Raw genomic sequence first — 21,158 nt, forward strand, 5'->3', positions numbered from 1 at the left:
GCGCGGTGTAGACGAGCTCGTTGGTTCTCCTCCACAATCCCACTTTGCAGATAGGAAAGCTGAGGCGAGAGAGGCTGAGGGCCCGGCCCGAGGCCACCCAGCGAGTGGAGGCGGAGGAGGGCGTCGGGTCTCGGACGCCCGCGGCCTTAACCCCCGCTCCGCGCCCTCTGCTCCCGCTCCAGGCCGCTCGGGTCCCCGCGGCCGGGCCCACCTCCATCCCACCCCGACACGGTTTCCCTCCCGGGCACTCGGGCCCGCCCCTCCCCCGGCTCTCGGTTTCCTTGTCAAAACTTCCTGCCTTGGCGAGGGCCCGAGTTCCCACCCCCTTCCTGCCCCCCGCCCCTCCGCGCCGCTCCCCGCCCGGCGACCCGCCTCCCCCGCAGCTCCCGCAGCCCGCCCAGTCCTCCTCCAGGCCGACCCGGCGGTCCCCACCCCGAGCCCGCGGAGACACCCGCCTCGAGCAGGTGAGTGACTGCGTGCCCTCGGCGGGGAGGCCCCCGTGGTGGCACCGCGAGACCACCCCACCCCGGGGGAAGGGCGTGGGGACCCCCCGACTGGGCAGTCTGAGAGCCCCCCCGGGGCCAGGAGTGAGGATAAAGAAAGCCAGGCGGAGAGAGGAGTGACGGCTGGGGTGGGCGGGAGGGCGGTGGAGGGGGATTGGGGTTTCCAGCCTTAATGAACAACATGTAAATGAAATGCAAATGAGCGCCTGGTGGCCGTGGGCAGCCCCCGACCGCGGGCGCTGGGCTGGCGGGCGCCGGGGGGCACCGGGGCTTCTTTCGCCGACTCTAGCGCCGCGGCTGCCCAAGTTTGAATCCCAACTGTGCAGCTTCCTAGCGTGCGACCTTGGTCAAGACACCTCTTGGCGCCTGTTTCTCCTTCCGTAGGATTGTTATGAGACTTAGATGAGCTAAAACGTGTGGCGCTTGGAACAGTGCCTGGTGGGTGTTTATTATTACCGCCGCCCGGTTCCCTGCTGGGGAGGATCCAGGGAGAGGGGGTGTGGGGCAGGGTCAAGGTTGCCGGCCTGGGCCTTACCTAGGCTTGCTAAGGTAGGAGGGCCAGGAAGGTGGCAGAAGGTCTCGGGCACCTGATCCTCCCACACAGCCCTGCGGGCCTGAGGGGCTGAGGTCTGGCTAACAGTAAGGAGCGGGTGAGGGTGCTGCTGGTGGGAGGGGCCCCCGGGGTCCCCAACCCCATCTCTGCCTCCCCACAGTGACCCCAGACTCCCTTGCTCTGGCCCTTTATGAGTGGCCTCTCCCGGGGCTGGGCTGTGACCCCGATCCCCAGGGACAGGGAACAGCTTGTGCTGGCCTGAGGTTCCCAGGCTCAGCCCAGCCTTGGCTCCAGGCGGGATTGGGCAAGGGGTCAGCTCTCGACCCCACCTCAGCTGCGCCGACAGGCTTGGGATGGGACCTATTCTCTGACCCCCCACCCCCAACCATCCGCAGGGCGTAAGGCCTGTGTTGGGGTCTCGGGCACAGCTCCCTGGCTCCTGTCGCCTGTCCCCTGCAGCTGCCGCCTCTCCCACCTCGGAGGTCTTCCCCAAGTCTGCCCACCCTACTGCCCCCGTAGCTGGCGCGGCCCACCCTGCCGCCTGGGAGCTGGTGGTCCAGGCTCGCCTCTGCCCTCCTCTCTTCCCTGGCCCGTGAAGCCGAGGTTGGCATCTGCCTCTACTGCCCTTCCCTATCAGACTTTTCCAGAAGAGGAAACTTGCTCTCCAGGCAGCCGTGTCCACCCCTCGGAAACCGGGGAGAGATAGAGGCTGCTGGGCTGCGGCCTCAGCCCCCACCCACCTCCCCTACCACCTCCACTGCTGGGGAGGGGGCTGAGGCCAGGCCTCTACCACCCCGCCCCGAGCGTGACTCTGGAGGGGCCCTGGGGTGCGATCCTAGCTCTGGGGAGGGTGTTGGCGCCACTCCTGGCACCTAACCAGGGGTGGAGCTGCAGCAGGAGGGGGAGAGAAGGCAGGGGAGGAGAGAGGAAGAGAAACAGAGACATAAATAGCGGATCTGGGAGAAAGACAGACAGATGCAAAGACACAGGCCCAGACCTAGAGACTGCTTGAAGCAGCGGGGCCCAGAGGGCAAAAAGGCAGACTTAGAAAAATGGAGCCGAGCCCTGGACGCTGACCCAACGGGAGGCAGAGCCAGCGGGAGTGGGAGGACCACAGGGAGAGCACGGGGTGAATGACAGAACAGGAGCAGCACAGGCCCCCGAGGTCGTGGGCCGGGTCCACATCCCTGCCCCACCCTTCGCTGGGGAAATTACTTAGCTTCTGGGATAGTTCGTCATCGGTGAAACTGCAGTCATAACCTCATCTACTTTACAGGGTTGTTGGGAGAAGTGAAGGAAAGGATCTGGCACCCAGGACACATTTCACAGGGGGTAGCGATTAGTATTACAGCCCCCACGTGTGGCGACGGGACCCGGGGAACACACACGTGGGGGGCCCTGGGCGTGGAGCCTCCTGGGTCCCCTCTCCTGCCTCTGCTCCCCACCCCGCCCCCACCAGCAGCACCTGGAGCCTAGGCCCTGCTGTTGCAGAGGACACGGGGGCCAGTGAGGGGGTGTCGTCGGGGTCTGCAGGGCAGGAGGAGGGCTGAGGTGGGGTGGGCACACCCCTCCGCTCCAGGTGGCTCAGGGCCAGCCCCAGGCGTGCCTGCGGGCGGTCAGAAGGCCAGCTCCGGGCTCTGTGAGGTGCCTTCTGAGCCCCACCTTCCTGCCGCTGCCCTCTGAGGGCCCTGGAGGAGCGTGGGCTCCGCTGTGAGCCAGGGAGAAGCTCGGGGAAGCCTCGCCCGCCCCGCGTTCCCCACAAAGGAAGGTCAGAGCTTATTGGGGTCAGAAAGGATTTCAGGGTTTGTCACTTTGTTCAGCTCCGCAGATGCTCCGTTCCTGACGGCCTGTGGGGGCCGGGCCCCTTGCGTGCGTGCAGGTGCAGGCCGGGTGCTGGCATGGGTGAGGGGGCAGAGGAGAGCCTGGCCGCCGTGGGGCTCCATTCCAGCGAGGAAGAGAGGCCTAATGAAAACATCGTAACTGAAAGCAAACGGGAGCGGGTGTAGCTCAGTGGTTGAGCGCCTGCTTCCCATGCACAGGGTCCAGGGTTCAATCCCAGATACCTCCTGAAAAATAAAAAAACATAATGACCTATAGGATGGAAGCTGTGAGGGGACACCCAGGGACATCTGGGCCCACCAGCCTCAGAGACAAGTAAGATCTGAGGGTGTCCCAGCCTGGTGGGGACACCAGCCACTCACACCAGCAGTCCCCAGATGGGGTGCCCAGCGGCCTTGACCTGAGGAGAGCCAGAGGCTGCGGACTCCTGCACCGGCCTGCGTGAGTCCCATGTGTCCCCAGAGGAGGACCTGGCAGGGGTTTGGGCAAGTGTAGGGCCTCTGGGGACTGAGCCATGTCCAGTTTGGAGGTGGCCTCAGGGCAGTGGCCCCTCGGGACCACAAGGTATCATGCAAAGAGGCTTCAGGAGGACCCTGAGGGGAGGGAGAAGTGTGTGAGGGCTGGAGTCATGAGAGGCTTCCTGGAGGAGGGTGACCTTGACGGGTGGGCGGGTGAACCTGGGCATTCAAGGAGTGGCTTGGCAGTGGGCAGTGGGCTATCCCGCATGACAGGAGCATGGATGGGGGCAGGGGCCATGAGGCTGGACAGCTGGCGGGCCGGCCCCTGGGTTCTCCTTCCTGTGGAATTGGGAGCCATCGAGGGTGTCAGAGAGGGGCCAGCACAAAGCTTTTTGAGGGTGGTCTGGCCGGGAGTGGGAATGAGCCGTGTGAGCCAGAGCGGGCAGCTGCCGCCTGCGCTGCGTCACCCCCGGGGTCATGCTCTTCCCACTGCTTTGTCCTCTGGGCGAGTCACCTCACCTGACGCTCGATGTGGCTCCCCCTGTGATATGGGGGTGATATGGGGGTGTGGCGAGGGTCCGGGCGGGCACTGGCGCCAACGTGCAGTAAGTGTGCAATAAATGCTTGGTGAATCAGAATCCCCGCAGAGTCCCCATTTCCTGATGAGTAAACAGGTCGCGCCGAGGACCCTCCAGCTTCTGTTTCCTGAGCCACAGAGAACACAAGGCCGGCCCCTCACCCCGTCCCCTTCCCGCCGAGCCTCTGGCACACACGTGGCTTCCTGTCCCTCCATCCGGCAGACATGCCTGGCGTGCCGAGGGCCTGGCTTGGCTGGGTGTGGGAGGGCTTCTGGGCTCACGTGTGCAAGCATGTACACGTGTCCTGGGTGGCGTGTGCAGCCCAGCAGCCTGGGCTCCGGGTCAGAGCGCTTCGTGGGTCAATGTGGGTCGTTGTGGGGGGGCGGGGAGAAGCCTTGGGGAGGACTATGGGTTCCTGTCTCCATGGCAAGGACAGGGTAAGAAAGAGCACAAAGAGACAGAGACAGGGAAAAAGAGAGATAGGACAAGGCTTGCTGAGTGGATCGTAGTTGAAGAGAGATACAGTCTCAAGACTTGCTGGGTGGATTGGAGCTGAAGTTGTTTCCACTCCCTCTGTTCCCGCCAAAGATGAATGCCCTTGTGCAGTGAACAAACTGTCCTACTGTACATTGCAGTCCTGATACATTAAAAAAAGGAAGGAGAGAGGCAGAAAGACAAAGAGTAAGAAACTGATGGAGGAAGAAGAAAAAAGACAGAAAGCAGACATTTGCTGATGAAGAACAAGGCAAAAGGCAAAAAGAAAAAGGGAGCTTGAGGGACCCTGCTTCTGAATCAACACATACCCTTGGGCAGCTTTTGATCCGAGTCTCTCTTGTTCCAGGGCCTTCGTGGAACTAGTAATTCCAACTCTCAAAGCAGCTGTGGGAGATGGGGGGGTGGGGCTGTTACTCCATTTTACAGATGGGGAGATGGAGGCGCAGAGGGCTCAGGTGATGTGACGGAGGTCACACAGCTAGTAAGTGACACAGGCAGTACGAGAGCCTTTGAACTCCAAGCTGGGAAAGGGGCTGGGGGAAACTGTCAGAGAAGGGGAAAGGGGGCAGGCGAGCCGGGCAGGGGCTGCAGCTAGTGCTGAGGCGGGGGGCTGGGGGCGGGGGCAGCAGAACCCCGGGTCCTGCCCATCAGCCGCCTCCGGCTGGAAGAAGCACCTGGCGGGCAGCCCACTCTTCTGGGGGATCAGGTTCCCGCGGGAGCCTGGCCCCCTCCCACCCGCACTTCCTTTCTGTCTGTCAGTGGCAGCGTCCTCGGCCCCATCCCCATTCCCGGATCATCCTGGGGGTTCTTCAGGAAAACTGAGAAACAGCTTTTCCTGGAATTAATACCCAAAGGGCATGGCAGTGTGAGGGGAGGGGGGAGGAGGCTGTGTAGGGTGCAGGCGTGGGCCTGAGGGTGCTATCATGGAAACTGCTGACGGTAATTGTTCACATTGTGGACCAGCTCTAAGCATTTTATCTATAGTGACGCGTTTAATCCTCACAAGAACGCTGTGAAGGAGGTACTGGTCTTCTCCCCATTTTACAGATGAGAAAATCGAGGTGCAGACAGGGTGAGCAACCTGCCCGAGGCCACACAGTCAGTAAGTGGCAGAGCTGGGCTCCCCTTGAACAGAGGTGGGGGGAGCAGGAAGGGGGGCGCAGAGCCCAGGAGTCAGCGTGCTACACCGCTTCCCAGAGAAGAGACTGGGCAATCCCTTTTGCTACGTCCATCAGCCCCACTCTTGCTCTCTTCCTTCTCTAGAAAGGATTCACTCCTGTCCACCAGGAGCTCTGTGCCCCACCCCACCCCATATCCCAGGCTCATCTCCCTCGTCTTGGGAGGGCCCGGGTGCAGCAGGGGTGGAGGGGGCTCCCTCCTAGAGGGAACCAAGAGGAGGGCAGGGCTGGGCCCTGCGTGGGCTTGGAGGCAGAGCGGACAGGGCTGCTGGGGCCCTGGAAGCGGGGCCGGGGACTCGGGGGCCTGGCCAAGAGCCCAGCCGCTCTGCTTCTCGAGGTGGAGGAGAGAGGGAGAGAGAAGTGTCAGCTCATTCCTGACTGTAAACACATCCCAGTTCCCACGCCTTGGATCCCGTGCCTGTGGCAGCCCCCACCCCTATCCTCTTCTCCCCTCCAGCCCCCTGGCAGTCTCCCCCCACCCTTATGACTGAAGCTATTCAAAAGAGATGCAAAGGCCTGGGCGTCCCGCCTGGGCCCTGGCTCCTGAAAGACTGAAAGACACAACCGGCAACTGCTGCGAGGCTCTGCCAGCAGCCTGGGTTTGGATCCCAGCTCTCACATCACTGGCTGTGTGGCCTTGGGCAGGTCCTTTACCCTCTCTGTGCCTGCTTCCTCATCCGTAAACTAGGGATAATAATAATAATACCTAACTTAATGGGTCTGCTGTAAATCACTGTGCACCCTGCTCTCCCAAGCACAGCGCTTGGTACACGTGGGCACACTATGCTCATGAGGGAAGGTGTTTTGGCCCTCAGCCAGAGGGTCAGTGGAGGAAGGGGTTGACTGGGGGAAGATGGAGAAGAGAGCTGCCGCAGAGCAATGGGGGCCCCTGGGGATGGAGCGGGGAGCTGGGAACTGTCCAGCTGTCTGATTTAAACCCCTTGAGGGGCTGGTGTGGTCACATGGGGCCTGGTGTTGGGGGAGGGTGGGCAGGGCCTCAGGGACAAAGGCTCTGATGGACAAGCCTGGGCGGCCAGGCGGGAGCTCTGGGCTCCTGCTCGGGCCTAGGTTCCCTCCTCGGGGGCTGAGGATGGTCCAGCCGCCCCCTTCCTCTCCTCCCAGGGTCGCCATCCCTTCTCCCTCCCCCTCCTGACCACCCACAGTCTCTCCTGACCCCACCCTGGCTTCCAGCCCCACTGCTGACCAGCTGACCGCCTTCCCTGCTGCTGCAGCCCTGCCCTGAGGTCCTCAGGGGAAACAGGACCACCCCCACCCCAGCCAGCTAGAGGCGGGAGGGGCCGAGTCCAGCCCACCCCTCCGCCTGCTTCCACCTCCAGGCCCATCTCAGAGCCCCAGGTGAACCGTTTCCTCCAGAAGCTGGGTGCGAGGAGGCGAAGGCCACACTCGCTGCTGCCCGGGCCTGGGTGGGACTGGGGGCTGAGGTGAAGCGGAGGAGATGCTTCTCTGGGCTGCACAACGCCCACTCCCCGAGCTTCCACTCTAGGCCTTCCTGGAGGCCAAGCACACCTGAGGGAGAGGTGAGGGAGCTTAGCTGGGGCCAGAGTGACAGAGCGCTGGAGAGGGCCACGAGGCCTGGGAGGGTGGCTCAAACAGAGTGGGTGTCGGGGGGAGAGTTTGGGACCCAATCCTGCCCATGCTCGTGCCCCCCCCCGCCCCCTCCACACATATCCTAGCCAGGCTCTAGTTCCCGCTTCCAGCTTCCGTATCCCCTGGGACACTCTCCAGTCCCCCAAGGGTGCAGGGCGGATCCCCCCACCCATGGGAGTTCCTCAGGCCCCAGGGTGCCGCAGAGGCTTGGTAAGTTACTTGGGGACTGAGGGTGGGCAGGAGGAAGCACAGAGAAGACCAGGGGTAGAGATTTTCCCAGGGGACCTGGGGTGGGGGCAATGCAGCCGGAGTGATGGGGGAGGCACTGTGGTGGAGGGGTGTGTGTGGAGGGGGTAGGCCGGAGCGACCTTTGCAGGGCGCGGAGGAGATGGGAGGGGGGGCGGGAGGAGAGGAGGGCCAGCCGTGAGGGTGGGGGGCTTACTGGTGGGAGTGGGAAGGAGGGGCGAGATGCTTCTGGAGCAGCTCTTTGCGAGACCTGGAGGGAAGGAGGGCCCTGCTGCCTGGAGCTGAGGAGAGGCTTTGGGGACCCTGGGAGTGTGTGGGTGGGGGGGGGGGCGTGGGGTGGGGCCAGGCGAGGCATTCCAGAGATACTCAGGGGGGTAAGGGGCCAGCAACCGCGACCTTTCTCTCTTCCCGGAAAAATTACAAGCAGATGTGGGCGCTTTGGGAGGCAGAGAGCAGGGAGCCAGGGCAAGTTTTAGGAACATCAAGACTGAATCTGGAAGCGGGGTGGGGGCAGGGCCTGGCGGAGCTCAGCCTCTCCAGAGCCCGGGAGCCGGAGAACAGACTCCCTGGGTCCTGACCCTGCTCCCACCTGCTGGGCGAGGCCAGGGACGGAGGAGATGAGGAGGGACCCGTTCCGAATGGCTGCTGGGGTGGTCGGCGGGAGAGGGGGCCTTTTCCTGAGGTCCGGGCCAGGGACCTCCTCAGGGTACAGTGGCGTGCTGGCTTACAGTTCTGACTGGGGAGAGGGGTGGTCCTGCTTTGAAAATAATCCCACCGTGCCTGATTTCAGGCTATCAATGTGACATTGGCATTGAGAAGAGATGCGCATAATTGGTTCTTAAGAGCCCAAATAAGCCGCTCCAGCGCACCACTGGCTGGAAGGGGCCACCTCTTTTAAGGTCACCTGGACGCAGTCCCACTCCTACCCCATAAAGCAAGAAACTCCCTGGTGGTTTTGGGCCCCTGCCTGCATACACCCAGTGACGGGGAGCTCACCACCTGAGGCAGCTGACTCCACTGCTGAACTCCGACTTGGAAAGTGCTTCTTCCGACAGAGCCCCAGTCTTCCCGCTTATAACTTCCCTCATCAGTTCCGGTTTCACACCTTGGTACAAATATCAAGGTGACTGGGGACTGGGCATTCAGGGATAAAGGGCACTGGGTTCCTGCCTTTATAGGTCAAGGTCAGGGCTCAGTCCCTAGAACCGTGGTGAATGGTGCTGGGGGGCCCCAGCAGGGAGCGGTGGGGGCTGCCCACCAGTGAGGATCCAGAGCCAGCCGAGAAGAAGCGGTGCCTGGAGCTAGACCTTGAAAGACAAGTACTCCAGGTGAAGAAGGGGAGTGGCCTCCTAGCAGAGGGAACAGTGTGAGCAAAGGCATGGAGGTTCAGGAATCAGATCTGGGGGAGCTGGAGCCTGGCCTCTTCCACACGCCCGCTCCTCAGATCTCCGCTTGGTCCTCCAGGCTTCTGGCCCCAGTGCCCCTTGCCCGCCGCGCCCCCCGGCTCCAGCAGGCCCCTGCCATGTTGCCGCCTCTGCATCCCCTCCTCCTGGCCCTGGGGCTGGCTGGAGCCCTCAACCCCAGCGACCCCAACACCTGCAGCTTCTGGGAAAGGTGAGAGGAGGCCCCTGCTGTGCCTTGGGGGCACGGAGCCCTCAGCAACCTGCTTCTCCCTCCTGGGGCTCCCCTGCCGTCCCTCGCTCTCTCCAGGCTCACCTCTCGCCTGGCTCTGTGCCTGCCATCTGTCCCCTCCGTGGCTGCCCCGATTCCATCCCCATCTCTGACCTCTTCTATCTCTGTTCATCTCTGACGCTGCCCTTTCTCTGCCTCTCTCTCTGTCCCCATCCTGTGGTCCCTGATCACAGCACAGCAGCAGGACAGCGTAGGGGGGGAGTCATTCACTGGGGAGCAAGCAGAGGGGACAGGGTTGGGGAGCGAGATCCAGCGCCCAGTTTGGCTAGACTTGCTCCAGCCAATCAACGTCAGCTGGGCTGGAAGTCTGCTCTAGCTCAGTCTTCCCAGATAGGGAGGAAGATGGGGGAGAGAGGAGACAAAATCGCAGGGTCTGTTACTATAGGGGGAGAAGGAGGGGCTCCGATGGGGAGGGGTGTCCTGGAACATTCCAAGACTGGGAGGACCCCTCCAGACTTGAGAAGTGGGGTGGGCTCATCCTAGGCTTGGGGGAGCAAACCCAAACGTTGGCCCATTCCCCACTGTGGCCGAGCCCTCCCGGCCCTGCTTCCCGCTGTGCTCTGTGCCAGCTCAGGCCTCCCCCCTGCCCTTGGCTCCTGACCCTGTTCCCTGTCTTGCAGCTTCACCACCACCACCAAGGAGTCCCACACCCGCCCCTTCAGCCTGCTCCCCTCGGAGCCCTGCAGTCGGCCCTGGGAGAACCCCCACACCTGCCCCCGGCCCACGTGAGTGCTCCCCCCCCTCCAGGGCAGATGGGCAGCTCCACCCCCCCCCACCCCCGCCAGAGCCTCTGCCTCAACCTGGCCCCTCGGAACCTTTAGAGTTTAGAGGGAACATTTGGGTCGGCCCCTTCTTCCGAGCGGGGTGTGTGTGGTTGTGGGTGGTGTGTTTTGTGGAGCGGGGTGTGTGTGGTTGTGGGTGGTGTGTTTTGTGGAGCGGGGTGTGTGTGGTTGTGGGTGGTGTGTTTTGTGGAGCGGGGTGTGTGTGGTTGTGGGTGGTGTGTTTTGTGGTGTACTGCACGTGTGCGTGGCTGGGTGGGGGGCCGGGAAGGAGTGCTCTGTGCTCCCCCAGCCCAGAGTGTTGGGCTGTTCCCTGAGTGCTCCTCCAGGGCCGCGCTGTGGTGAGGGTGCTCAGCGGGGGTCTCAGTCCGGGGGACTGAGGGCCGCCCTCCCTCCGGGTCTCCCCCAGGGTGGTCTACCGGACTGTGTACCGCCAGGTGGTGAAGACGGACCACCGCCGCGCCTGCAGTGCTGCCGGGGCTTCTATGAGAGCAGCGGGGCCTGTGTCCGTGAGTCCAGCGGCGGGCGCCCCTCGCCTCCCCTGGAACTCTGCTGAGCTGGCAGCTGTGGGGTTGTGGGGCCGGGGAGCGGGCGGCTGGGGCCGTGGAACGGGAGGGGGCCCAGGCCTCCCAGCCTGCTGATCAGCACCTCCCTGGCAGTCTCCACTTCGTGCCTCTGTCTCCCGCGGAGTCCGTCTCGCCCACGTCTCTCCACGTCCCTAGGCAGCGCGGCCTCTATCTGCACGGGAGCGACCTCTCTTCTCGGGGCTTGGTGTCCATCTCTGTCTCGTCCTAGCCTTGTCTCTCTGCTGCTGCCTCTGACTTCTTGCTGTCCAGTCTCTCCTGATCCCCTCCTCCACAAACACCCTGTAACCCGCAGCCCGGAGCCTGCTTTGGCCCCTCTCTCCTCCTCCCCTCAGCCCTGGTCCGTCCCCAGCCACGGCAGGGGCTCCTCCTGGGCCCGGCCCCTGCCCTGGCCCTCAGCCCCCGCCCTCTACTTGAATGGCATGTTTGTTCATTTCCCACCCAAGGGACCTCCCACCCCACAATTCCCCAAAAGGGTTGTTCGAGAACTTCAGAAAAAGGGGCATGGGAGCCCAGAATCTTGGGGTCTCGTCAAGTTCTGCCCTGAGTTTCTACCCCTCAGTCTTTCTTCATCTTAGGGGCAGAATCGATGCTTGGAAAACTCCAGACCCCTGGTGTGGGAGGACGATGGGGTTAGGTTTCCGAGGCTAAAAGGTGGGCGGGGGCCGGGTGGAAGCACCTTCTCATTCACCCCATCTCTGTCCCAGCGCTTTGTGCCAGGAGTGTGTCCATGGCCGCTGCGTGGCGCCCAATCAGTGCCAGTGTGTCCCAGGCTGGCGGGGTGACGACTGCTCCAGTGGTGAGTGGCTGGTGACCTCTCGTGCCCCCAGGGACATGGGGCCCTCGGGTACCCCTGCCCACCAGGGCACAGTCACTTGGGAGTGCAGGGCAATTACCCGTGGCAGCCTGCCTCTTTCGGAGATGCGGCACAGGCGACGGGCATGTGTGCGGGCAGAGAGACAGACAGGACTAACTGGAGGCTGGGGAGGGGCTACACTCCCCAAGCCCCTGACCCTGCCCTCTTTATCCCACAGCATGTGCCCCAGAAGTATGGGGGCCGCAGTGTAACAAGCCCTGTAGCTGTGGTAACAGCAGCTCCTGTGACCCCAAGACTGGGGCCTGTTCCTGCCCCTCTGGCTTGCAGCCCCCCAACTGCCTTCGGCCCTGCTCCCTTGGTCACTATGGCCCTGCCTGCCAGTTTGTCTGCCAGTGCGACGGGGCACCCTGTGACCCTCAGACTGGCGCCTGCTTCTGCCCTCCAGGGAAAACTGGGTCCAGGTGAGTAACGGAGTGATGACACGCTAATGGGGCTGCAGACATGGGGCCACATGCATACATGGGGATCTGAGGGGACTCAGCAGCGTCCCAAACATGGGGAGGGAGTTGAGAGGCCAAGGTCCTAATCCCAGCTCTGCCACTCGATAGCTGAGTGAGCCTGGGCACATCACTACGCTCCATGAGCTTGATTCTTGCCGTAAACGGCAACTGTATTGTCTACCTGGAAGGGTTGTTGCGGAGAGAACATGAGATAATGCACGTGAGTGTACTTTGTAAAGTGGGGGTGAGATCAGGACCCAGAGAATCCAGTTGCAAGGCAGGGTGTGCTGGAGGCAGGGTGTGCAGGGAGTGCTGGAGTCACAGGAGGGAAAAGGGGCACTTAGGTGGCCATCAGGGAAGGATTTGTGGAGGAGTTTAGGCTCAGGTGAGCCCTCCATAGGCAGCGGGAACAGCAGGAGCCCCAGTGGGGAGGTGGAGCGTAGGGTGCTCGCGGCAGTGGACATGCCACCGTGAATTCATGCTCTGTATGCACGGATGCGCGCACGCACACACACATCCTGGGGTGTCCGCTGGGGATTTTTGGTTTTTGGTCCTAGAAACCTTTGTTCTCTGATTCCTGCAGCCCCGAACAGGAAAGGGGGATGGGGCTCCCAGGGTGGGTGTGAATCACTGCGTCCTGTGGTCGGCCTTGGGGGGGTCCCGTGTGCAGCTGGCTCCCCAGGAGGCAAGGGGTAGGCAGGTGCTGCTTGTTTACACGCTGGCCTCGCCCACTCTGCCCAGCAGCTGTGAGGTGCCCTGTCCCCAGGGCACTGCTGGCTTCTTCTGCCCCAGCACCTGTCCTTGCCACAATGGGGGCGTCTGCCCACCCTCCCAGAGCACCTGCAGCTGCCCGCCTGGCTGGATGGTATGAAAGGAGGGGTGGGAGCCTGGGGAGAATTCTGTGGGTGGTTCTCAGCAGGGGTCTGAGGAGGATGTGTGTGAGGGGGGCAGGCTCCATGGGCCCTGGAGAGCTCTGAGGGCCTCGGTAGGGGTGGGGGCGCCCTGGGATCCTGAGGGCAAGGGGAGGGGGCTGGTCGCTGGGGCTCCGTCGGCCTTTCATCCCCACAGGGCGCCATCTGTTCTCTGCCCTGCCCGGAGGGCTTCCACGGGCCCAACTGCTCCCTTGAATGCCGCTGTCACAACGGCGGCCTCTGCGAACGATTCACCGGGCAGTGCCGCTGCGCCCCGGGCTACACGGGCGATCGGTGAGTGGCGCGCTGCGGGCGGGAGGGGCGGAGGGCGGGGCCGGAGGGGGTAGGGGCGCGGCCGGACTCACTCGCTCGGGCGCCCAGGTGCCGTGAGGAGTGCCCGGCGGGCCGCTTCGGGCAGGACTGTGCCGAGACGTGCGACTGCGCCCCCGGAGCCCGCTGCTTCCCCGCCAACGGCGCGTGTCTGTGCGAACACGGCTTCAGCGGGGATCGCTGCGCCGAGCGCCTCTGCCCTGACGGCTTCTACGGCCCCAGCTGCCAGGAGCCCTGCACCTGCGACCCGGAGCACAGCCTCAGGTGGGCCGCGGGACGCTGCGGGACATCGCGGCCAAGGGGTCAGGAGCCAATGGGTCTTCCGGGCCAAGGCCGCCGGGGTCACGAAAGCGACAGGAGAATATCCAAGGGCGAGACAGGATGTCAGATAAGGGAAAGAGGAGAGACGCCGGGGACGGGAGGGCTCTGGGTCCCTGTAGGCGCCCCAACCCCACTCTCAGAACAACCGCGACGATGCCGGCTCCACCACGCGGAGGGGTCGTGGGGGGGGCGCCCTGCCCGCCCGGGCTCAGACCACGCCGCGCCCCCGCCCGCAGCTGCCACCCGATGAGCGGGGAGTGCGCGTGCCTGCCGGGCTGGGCCGGCCTCCACTGCAACGAGAGCTGCCCGCAGGACACGCACGGGCCCGGCTGCCAGGAGCACTGCCTCTGCCTGCACGGCGGCGTGTGCCAGGCCGCCAGCGGCCTCTGCCGGTGCGCGCCGGGCTACACGGTGAGGCGCGGCCCGCGGCGACGAAGAGGGAGGCGGGGGCCGAGGAGCGCCCCGCCCGCTCACCGCCTGCCCCCCGCTCTCCAGGGCCCGCACTGCGCCGGCCTCTGCCCCCCCGACACTTTTGGGGTCAACTGCTCCTCGCGCTGCACCTGCGAAAACGCCATCGCCTGCTCGCCCATCGACGGCGCTTGCGTCTGCAAGGAGGGTAATGGGGCGTGGCCTCGGGCGGGGGGCGGGGTCAGGGGAGGAGGAGCCCGAGGGTAGGGGCGGACCTGGGCCGGGAGGGGGGCGGGGAGGCTTCAGGGAGAGGGCGGAGCCGCCTGGCTGGAGCAGGGCAGTGGGAAAGAAGCCAGGCTACTTCCTGCCAGGAAAGCTCGCTTTGCTTTTTGCTACAGTCCCCAAATTCCTGCTCGTCCTTTAAAGGCCCAGTCCCCAGAAATCCCTTCATCAGTGATATCTCAGACCCTCCGGCATACAGAATCACGCCCTGGCAGGGCCGGGAAGGGCCTCCGAGATCTACCGGGAGTGGCGAGTTGGCAAACCTTAGGCTGCATTCTGATGGAGATGTGTTTTGTTTGACTAGCTCTCTGTTAAATTCAACAAATAAACCTCCAGCCGCCAGTTCCTGGTCCTCCAGTTGTATGACAGAGCATCTGGGTGGTCCATTTAGTTATCTGATGGGTAACCCATTTAGTTACTTTGGAAGCATTTGGGTGTGCTGTCACCGCCCCCCCCCATCATTTTGCAGAAAGGAAACCAAGACCCAGAAGGGGATCGTGCCTTATGAGACGTCGTTTAGTCTTTTGTGCAACAGCTAATAGTTTATATGCTTGTCTGCTGTATGGGGACACGAGCACTCCCACTCCCACCCCCAGCTCATAGCACAGAGCCTGGCACAGCCAGCCGCCAGGGAATGCTTGCTCAGGAGGGGAGCTGCGTCCCCATGCTTACCTTCAAGGACCTTCCTCCAGGTTGGCAGCGTGGTAACTGTTCTGTGCCCTGCCTGCCCGGCACCTGGGGCTTTGGTTGCAATGCCAGCTGCCAGTGTGCCCATGGGGCAGCCTGCAGCCCCCAAACTGGAGCCTGTACCTGCACCCCTGGGTGGCACGGGGCCCACTGCCAGCTGTCCTGCCCGGTGAGTGCTTGCTGGCCTGCTTGCCTGGGGGAGGGGAGGGAACTCTGTAATACCCCCCAGCTGACTGGCCTGCCTTACCCTCCACACCCTACCCAAGAAGGGGCAGTTTGGTGCAGGCTGTGCTGGTCGCTGTGACTGTGTCCATGCTGATGGTTGTGATCCCATTCACGGACACTGCCAGTGCCAGGCTGGCTGGGCAGGTGAGCACTCCAGTGTCTGAGTTCCAGACCAGCTGTGGAGTTGGGGGGACGCAACCCATGAGAAATGTGTCCAGAGGAACCCCCGTGGGACAGGAGGAGACCCAGGCCAGACTCACCCTACCCTTCTCTCCCATAGGCGTCCACTGCCACCTGCCCTGCCTGGAGGGCTTCTGGGGAGCCAACTGCAGCCACACGTGCACCTGCAAGAATGGAGGCACCTGTAACCCTGAAAATGGCAATTGCCTGTGTGCTCCTGGATTCCGAGGCCCCTCCTGCCAGAGACGTGAGGCTCCCTCTCTCCCCACCCCCCAGCTCTGTGGTGCCGTGCAGTGTCAGATGCCAGAAGACCCCTGCCACCCCTCTCGGTCTCTTCCTCTGACCCTACTCTTTGGGCTGGTTACTTCAGCGGGAAGGAGGGAGCGGGAGAGCGGGGCGCAGGGCTGATTCAGGACTGGCTCCTGCTCCCAGCCACCACATGCCCCTTTCCCCCAGCCTGTCAGTCTGGCCGCTATGGCAAACGCTGCCTGCCCTGCAAGTGTCCTAACCACGCCTCCTGCCACCCCTCGAATGGGACCTGCTACTGCCTGGCTGGCTGGACGGGCCCCGACTGCTCCCAGCGTAAGTGATGGCCTGTTGGTCCGAGCACATGTGTATGCCAAAAGGGTGGGCTGAGGCGGGGAGATCCCCGCACCCTTGTCCCTCAGGACCCACCTTGACTCCGCCATTTAATCTACAAACGTTTCCTGAGCATCACCTACGTGCTGGGTACTGATTTAGGTGCTGGGGATGCAGCAATGAACCAGTCAGGAAAAAAATCCCTGCCCTTCTCTATGGGAACACTGGGAGGAGCAGTTTTGGGGGTCAGGGGGGCAGGGCAGTTATAAGCTCAGTATTGGGCTTTTTGGTGCACTTTCAACTTATTTTTATTGATGTATACATGGCCTCTTTCCCACATAAAGAGATCAGGGAGATCATGGAAAAGATTAGTCCAAAAACCAAGTAAGACAAATTCTGGAAAAGGGAACCCGAGTGGCTCTAACTATGAAAAAGACTGGTTTTAGGCTCACTGGCAGACGGGGTAAAAAGGGAAGTGATCTTGGCTAAAAATTTTCCTGTGGGATTCTGTAACAGTGACTATGAGATTATTTGCTAGTGTCTAGAGATGCAATAAATAATGCCTTAAATAGGGTGAACATTTACTTCCCTCTCATGTAGGGGAAAAAAAAAGTCCTGAACTAAGCAATCCAGGGTAGTTTGGGGGCCTTTGGCTGTCTGACCCTGGACACATTATCTTGCAATGCCTATTAGACAGCCAAGTGCAGCCAGTAGGCAATTGGGCCCATGAGTCTGGAGTTCAAGGGAGAGACTGGGCTGGACATAAGAATTTGTGAGTCATCGGCATGTAGATACTGTTTAAAGCCTTGGTGTCCCCAGGACACCAAAGCTGAGCTCAAACTTCAGTGATGCTGGAGGCTGAGAGTTCATCCAGAAAGGTCTGGACCTGCCCCACCAGACTGGCCCCCTGTCCCTTGCAGCGTGCCCTTTGGGACACTGGGGAGCCAACTGTGCCCAGCCCTGCCAGTGTCACCATGGCGGGACCTGCCGCCCCCAGGATGGGAGCTGTGCCTGCCCCGTAGGCTGGACCGGACCCCTCTGCTTGGAAGGTATCAACAGAAGGGGAACACCATGTCCCTGCCCTCGAGTTATGCTTGGCCCAAAGAGGAGAATGCAGTTTTCTGGCCCCTCTGATCCCTACCTGCCTCCTTGGCTCCCTCCCCAGGCTGCCCTCCAGGGATGTTTGGTGCCAACTGCTCCCAGCCATGCCAGTGTGGCCCTGGAGAGGGGTGCCATCCAGAGACAGGGGCCTGTGTGTGTCCCCCGGGCCACAGTGGTGCCCCCTGCAGGATCGGTGAGTTCTCCCCTAGCCCCCCACTGTCACAGGGAACCCACACCAGATACCTGCCTGGGTCTCTGGACCTGCGCTCCTCATACCACCCCTGCCTCCCCATTCCATTACCTCAAGCTCACCAGCAGGGCCGAGACCCTGCTCTAAGTGACTGCCCATCCCACACAGGAAGCCAGGAGCCCTTCACCATGATGCCTACCTCTCCAGTGGCCTATAACTCGCTGGGGGCAGTGATTGGCATTGCCGTGCTGGGGTCCCTAGTGGTGGCACTGGTGGCGCTGTTCATTGGCTACCGCCACTGGCAAAAAGGCAAGGAGCACCAACACCTGGCAGTGGCCTACAGCACCGGGAGAATGGACGGCTCTGAGTATGTCATGCCAGGTGAGCCGGCATACGCCTGGGGCACAGATGGGCACCGGGCTTATAGGCATAAGGGCAGGATGGGGTCCAGGACTCCTGGGTCCCTCCTTGGATCCAGGGCACAAGAAATGGGGAGTTGAAGGAAGGGAGGTCAGGGAGGCCAAACTACTGATCCCTTGGGCTGCAACAGAAGTATCCAGCTCCCAACTAGCTCCGGCTCCTGGCCTGTCTCTGAGCTCACCCTGAGCCCGTGTCTGTTCGTACAGATGTCCCCCCGAGCTACAGTCACTACTACTCCAACCCCAGCTACCACACCCTGTCCCAGTGCTCTCCTAACCCCCCACCCCCTAACAAGGTCAGTGCTGGGGAAGGGGAGGTGCTGGTGGAGGGATGGGTGTAGACCTGGTTCTCTGGAAAGCTCCACCCTTGGATGGTACTCTCCCAATTCCACCCTTCTCCTTTCAGGGTCCAGGCAGTCAGCATTTTGCCAGCCTCCAAGTCTCTGAGCAGCCAGGTGGCGCCCACGGGCACGATAACCATGCCACCCTGCCTGCCGACTGGAAGCACCGCCGGGAGCCCCCTCCAGGGCCTCTGGACAGAGGTAGGTATCTGGGGACCAGGGTCCCCGATGAGGGTGGGTCTGTGCAGCCCAGCACCCTGCTCCCCCTGTGTCTGTGAGTCTGGAGAAGGGAGTTCTAGAGGAGGCAGGAGCCTGGAGAGGGAACCCGGGAGTCTGACCGCTGGTTGTCTCATCTTCCTCAGGTGGCGGCCGCCTGGACCGAAGCTACAGCTATACCTACAGCAACAGTAACGGCCTCGGCCAGTTCTATAGTAAAGGTGTGGGGCGGGGGCCCCGAGGGGCAGACCTGAGCCGAGGCCCAGGAGCCTGACTTCCTCCTCCTCTCCGTAGGGCCCATCTCCGAGGAGGGGCTAGGGGCCAGCATGGCCTCCCTGAGCAGCGAGAACCCCTACGCCACCATCCGGGACCTGCCCCACCTGCTCGGAGACCCCCGGGAGAGCAGCTACGTGGAGATGAAAGGGCCCCCCTCAGGCTCTCTCCCCAGGCAGCCTCTTCAGCCCCGGGACAGCCAGAGGCGGCGACACCCCCAGCCGCAGAGAGACAGTGGCACCTACGAGCAGCCCAGTCCCCTGACCCACGGTGAGCCCTCCGTCTCCACGGGGGCAAGGGGTGCAGAGAGTTGGCATGAGGGTGGCAGGAAGAGCAAGGGACGGAGGGGGAGAATAAGGAGGCTGCCTGGCTTGGCGGCCGCGCGAGGCCTTTGGGGTGGGACTTGGGCGACCCCCCGGGCGTGATGTTGGGGAAGTCATGGTGCCTCTTAGAGGTGTTTCCCCATCTGTGAAATGGAGAGGGGGTACCTACCTCATGCGGCTGAGCAGCTGAAAAGGTGCTTGTCCAGCACCTGGGCTGGAGATGGTTCTCAGAAAGGTGGGGAACAAGGCAGTGGCAGTGTGCCCACACCCTGCGGGTGGGCAGGCCGAGGCGTCTCCTCCACTGGCATCTGGGGGTAAGCTCGTCTCTGTCCAGCACCATCCACCTCTCCTTGGGCAGAAGAAGCTGAAGAGGGAAGGAGAGAGGTGGGAGGGGGAGGAGCCACCTCTCCCTCATCTGCCTCCTCTCTCTCCAGACCAAAATTCCGTGGGCTCCCAGCCCCCCCTGCCTCCGGGCCTGCCCCCTGGCCACTATGACTCACCCAAGAACAGCCACATCCCTGGACACTACGACTTGCCTCCAGTACGGCATCCTCCATCACCCCCACATCGGCACCAGGATCGCTGAGGGGCCAAGTGGGTGTGGCGGAGACCAGCACCCCTGCCCTTTGCTGCCCAAGGCTGGGACAGACACCAGTGTACCCTGCCAGGAGCAGGGCGTGGACCGGCAGGCCGTGGCCATGAACACGCTTAATGGAGGATGTGACTGGAGAGATGGCAGCCTGGCCCCACGTTCCGTCGTGGGAGTCGCTGGCCGCGGGACCCCAGGGCTCCCTTCCCCCAACTCATTGCCCCCCAAGGCCCCCAGGGCCCTGTGTACATAAACTGGTGGGTTGGATGTGCTGGCTGATTCTGATTTCAGGCTGGTCTCACAAATGTGTGTTGGGTACCTTTCCTGTGCATGCCCCAGGCTGAGTGTGCGTGCGCATGTTGGTTTCAGAGGGGTACCAGGCACGGGTCCTGACCTGTTAGTGGGAGGCAGTCTAGACCCACTTAACTCTAGCAATACCCTCCTAACTGGTCTCCCTGCTTCCACTTGGTATCTCCTCCAGTCCATCGTTCAGAATTCAAGCTGCTGCGGAGCAGGTGGAACTCAGTGGTTGAGCACCAGCTTCGGATGTACGAGGTCCTGGGTTCAACCCCTGGGAAAAAAATACAAGCTGGTTAGATTACCCTTGCCTGAAAATCTTCGTTAGTGCCCACTGCTCTTAGGCTAGAGTCCAAAGTTACCACGGCCTTAAAGGCCCTGTCTTCCTCTTCAGGCTCACCTTGAGCTGTGCTCCCGTTACTCCACTCTGCTCACACTGGCTTCTGTCTACCTCCTTGTCACACTTCCTGTCACCGGCCCTTTGTACACCGGGGGTGGTTTTCCTCCCCCATCATCTGTGAACCCCTACTTGTCCATCTCCTCTTCAGGGAAGCACTCCTTCTCCCCCTCCCCCCCCCCCAAACCTCTTTTCCTTGGCACCGATCACAGTTATGTTCATTTACCAGATACCCACAGGAAGCCTTCAGGGGGCCAGGCACCACTGGGATGCTTTTTCTTTATGTGATTATTTGGTTAAGCTCTGTCTTCCCAACTAAACTGCAAATTCCCTGAAAACAGGAATCCTGTGTTTATGTTCAGCATTGGTTACCCTTGGTACACAGTAGGCACTCAATAAAGGTTCCCCAAAAGGCTGAGTGACTGAGTGAATTAAAAGTACTGGTGGCACTGTGGTAAGTGCTAGGAGTGCTAAGTGGGTGCTCAAGGGCTGGCATTTCCATGGGGAATGGCTCAAAGGCAGGGATGTGCTGGGGCGGGGGGTGGGGGGGTGGAAGGGGTGGAGGTTGGAAGGGGGACAAGGGAGCTTATGCTCAGGTGGAGGCCCAGCAGGGTGGGACACTCAGGATCCAGAACACTTGAGGACTTGGCAGCCAAAATGTGAAGGGGTATGGCCCTCCTCATCAACTCATCAGTGGGCTTGTTGTAGAAGTCGAGAGAGGTTTAATTATTTGCGTATAGAAAGGCCAGGACTCAGGAATAATTTTGGGAAGGAAAAAGGATTTATTTATGACCGGCGGGGCTCTGAGCTTCTCATTCCAAAATCCAAGCCCCGAACAAGATTTTTGAGCTTTTTTTATACAGAGGAAGGGCCAAATGGTTTTTTGTTTCAGTGCTTAGTAGGCTTGAATTAATATATATCTTCCACCTCCTACGTAAGCTTTTAGCATGGACTTTATACATTCTAGATAAGTTTTTAGTACATTTGGCTTGCATTTTTCCTGAATATTTAAAGTTCATAGAGTTTGCACTGCTAAACTGTTGCTCCGGGACTGGGGTTGTTGTCACGGTTAGCAAGGGCAGGGCTGCAGTTCTCACTGTTCCAAACGCACAGCTCAGTCAGGTTTTCTATGAGGAGACGAACATCCCCCCCACCTATAGCCTATATCAGGTTAACTGAGCCACCAGATCTCCAGGAGCCTTAAGATGCAGGATCGAGGAAATAGAAATCCAACACCGCTCTGGTCTCTCTGGACTCTT

The 21,158-nt window shown here is 61.7% G+C and overlaps 1 protein-coding gene across 1 annotated transcript; it reads left to right on the top strand.

Annotated features, from left to right (window-relative positions):
• Positions 1–391: 391 nt before the first annotated feature.
• On the top strand, positions 392–20,314 carry PEAR1 (platelet endothelial aggregation receptor 1). Its single transcript, XM_058309897.2, is given in 24 exon segments — positions 392–464; positions 8,923–9,072; positions 9,771–9,875; positions 10,339–10,385; positions 10,388–10,438; positions 11,190–11,312; positions 11,548–11,791; positions 12,575–12,695; positions 12,899–13,035; positions 13,123–13,335; positions 13,629–13,803; positions 13,888–14,008; positions 14,775–14,938; positions 15,036–15,138; positions 15,275–15,421; positions 15,631–15,756; positions 16,674–16,802; positions 16,919–17,047; positions 17,213–17,425; positions 17,671–17,759; positions 17,870–18,005; positions 18,167–18,241; positions 18,315–18,563; positions 19,051–20,314. Coding segments are annotated over 23 exon segments (3,141 nt in total). The 5' UTR covers positions 392–464; positions 8,923–8,980; the 3' UTR covers positions 19,203–20,314.
• Positions 20,315–21,158: the final 844 nt, after the last annotated feature.

The sequence above is a fragment of the Dasypus novemcinctus genome, chromosome 13, assembly GCF_030445035.2.
Source record: "Dasypus novemcinctus isolate mDasNov1 chromosome 13, mDasNov1.1.hap2, whole genome shotgun sequence".
Lineage (NCBI taxonomy): Eukaryota > Metazoa > Chordata > Mammalia > Cingulata > Dasypodidae > Dasypus > Dasypus novemcinctus.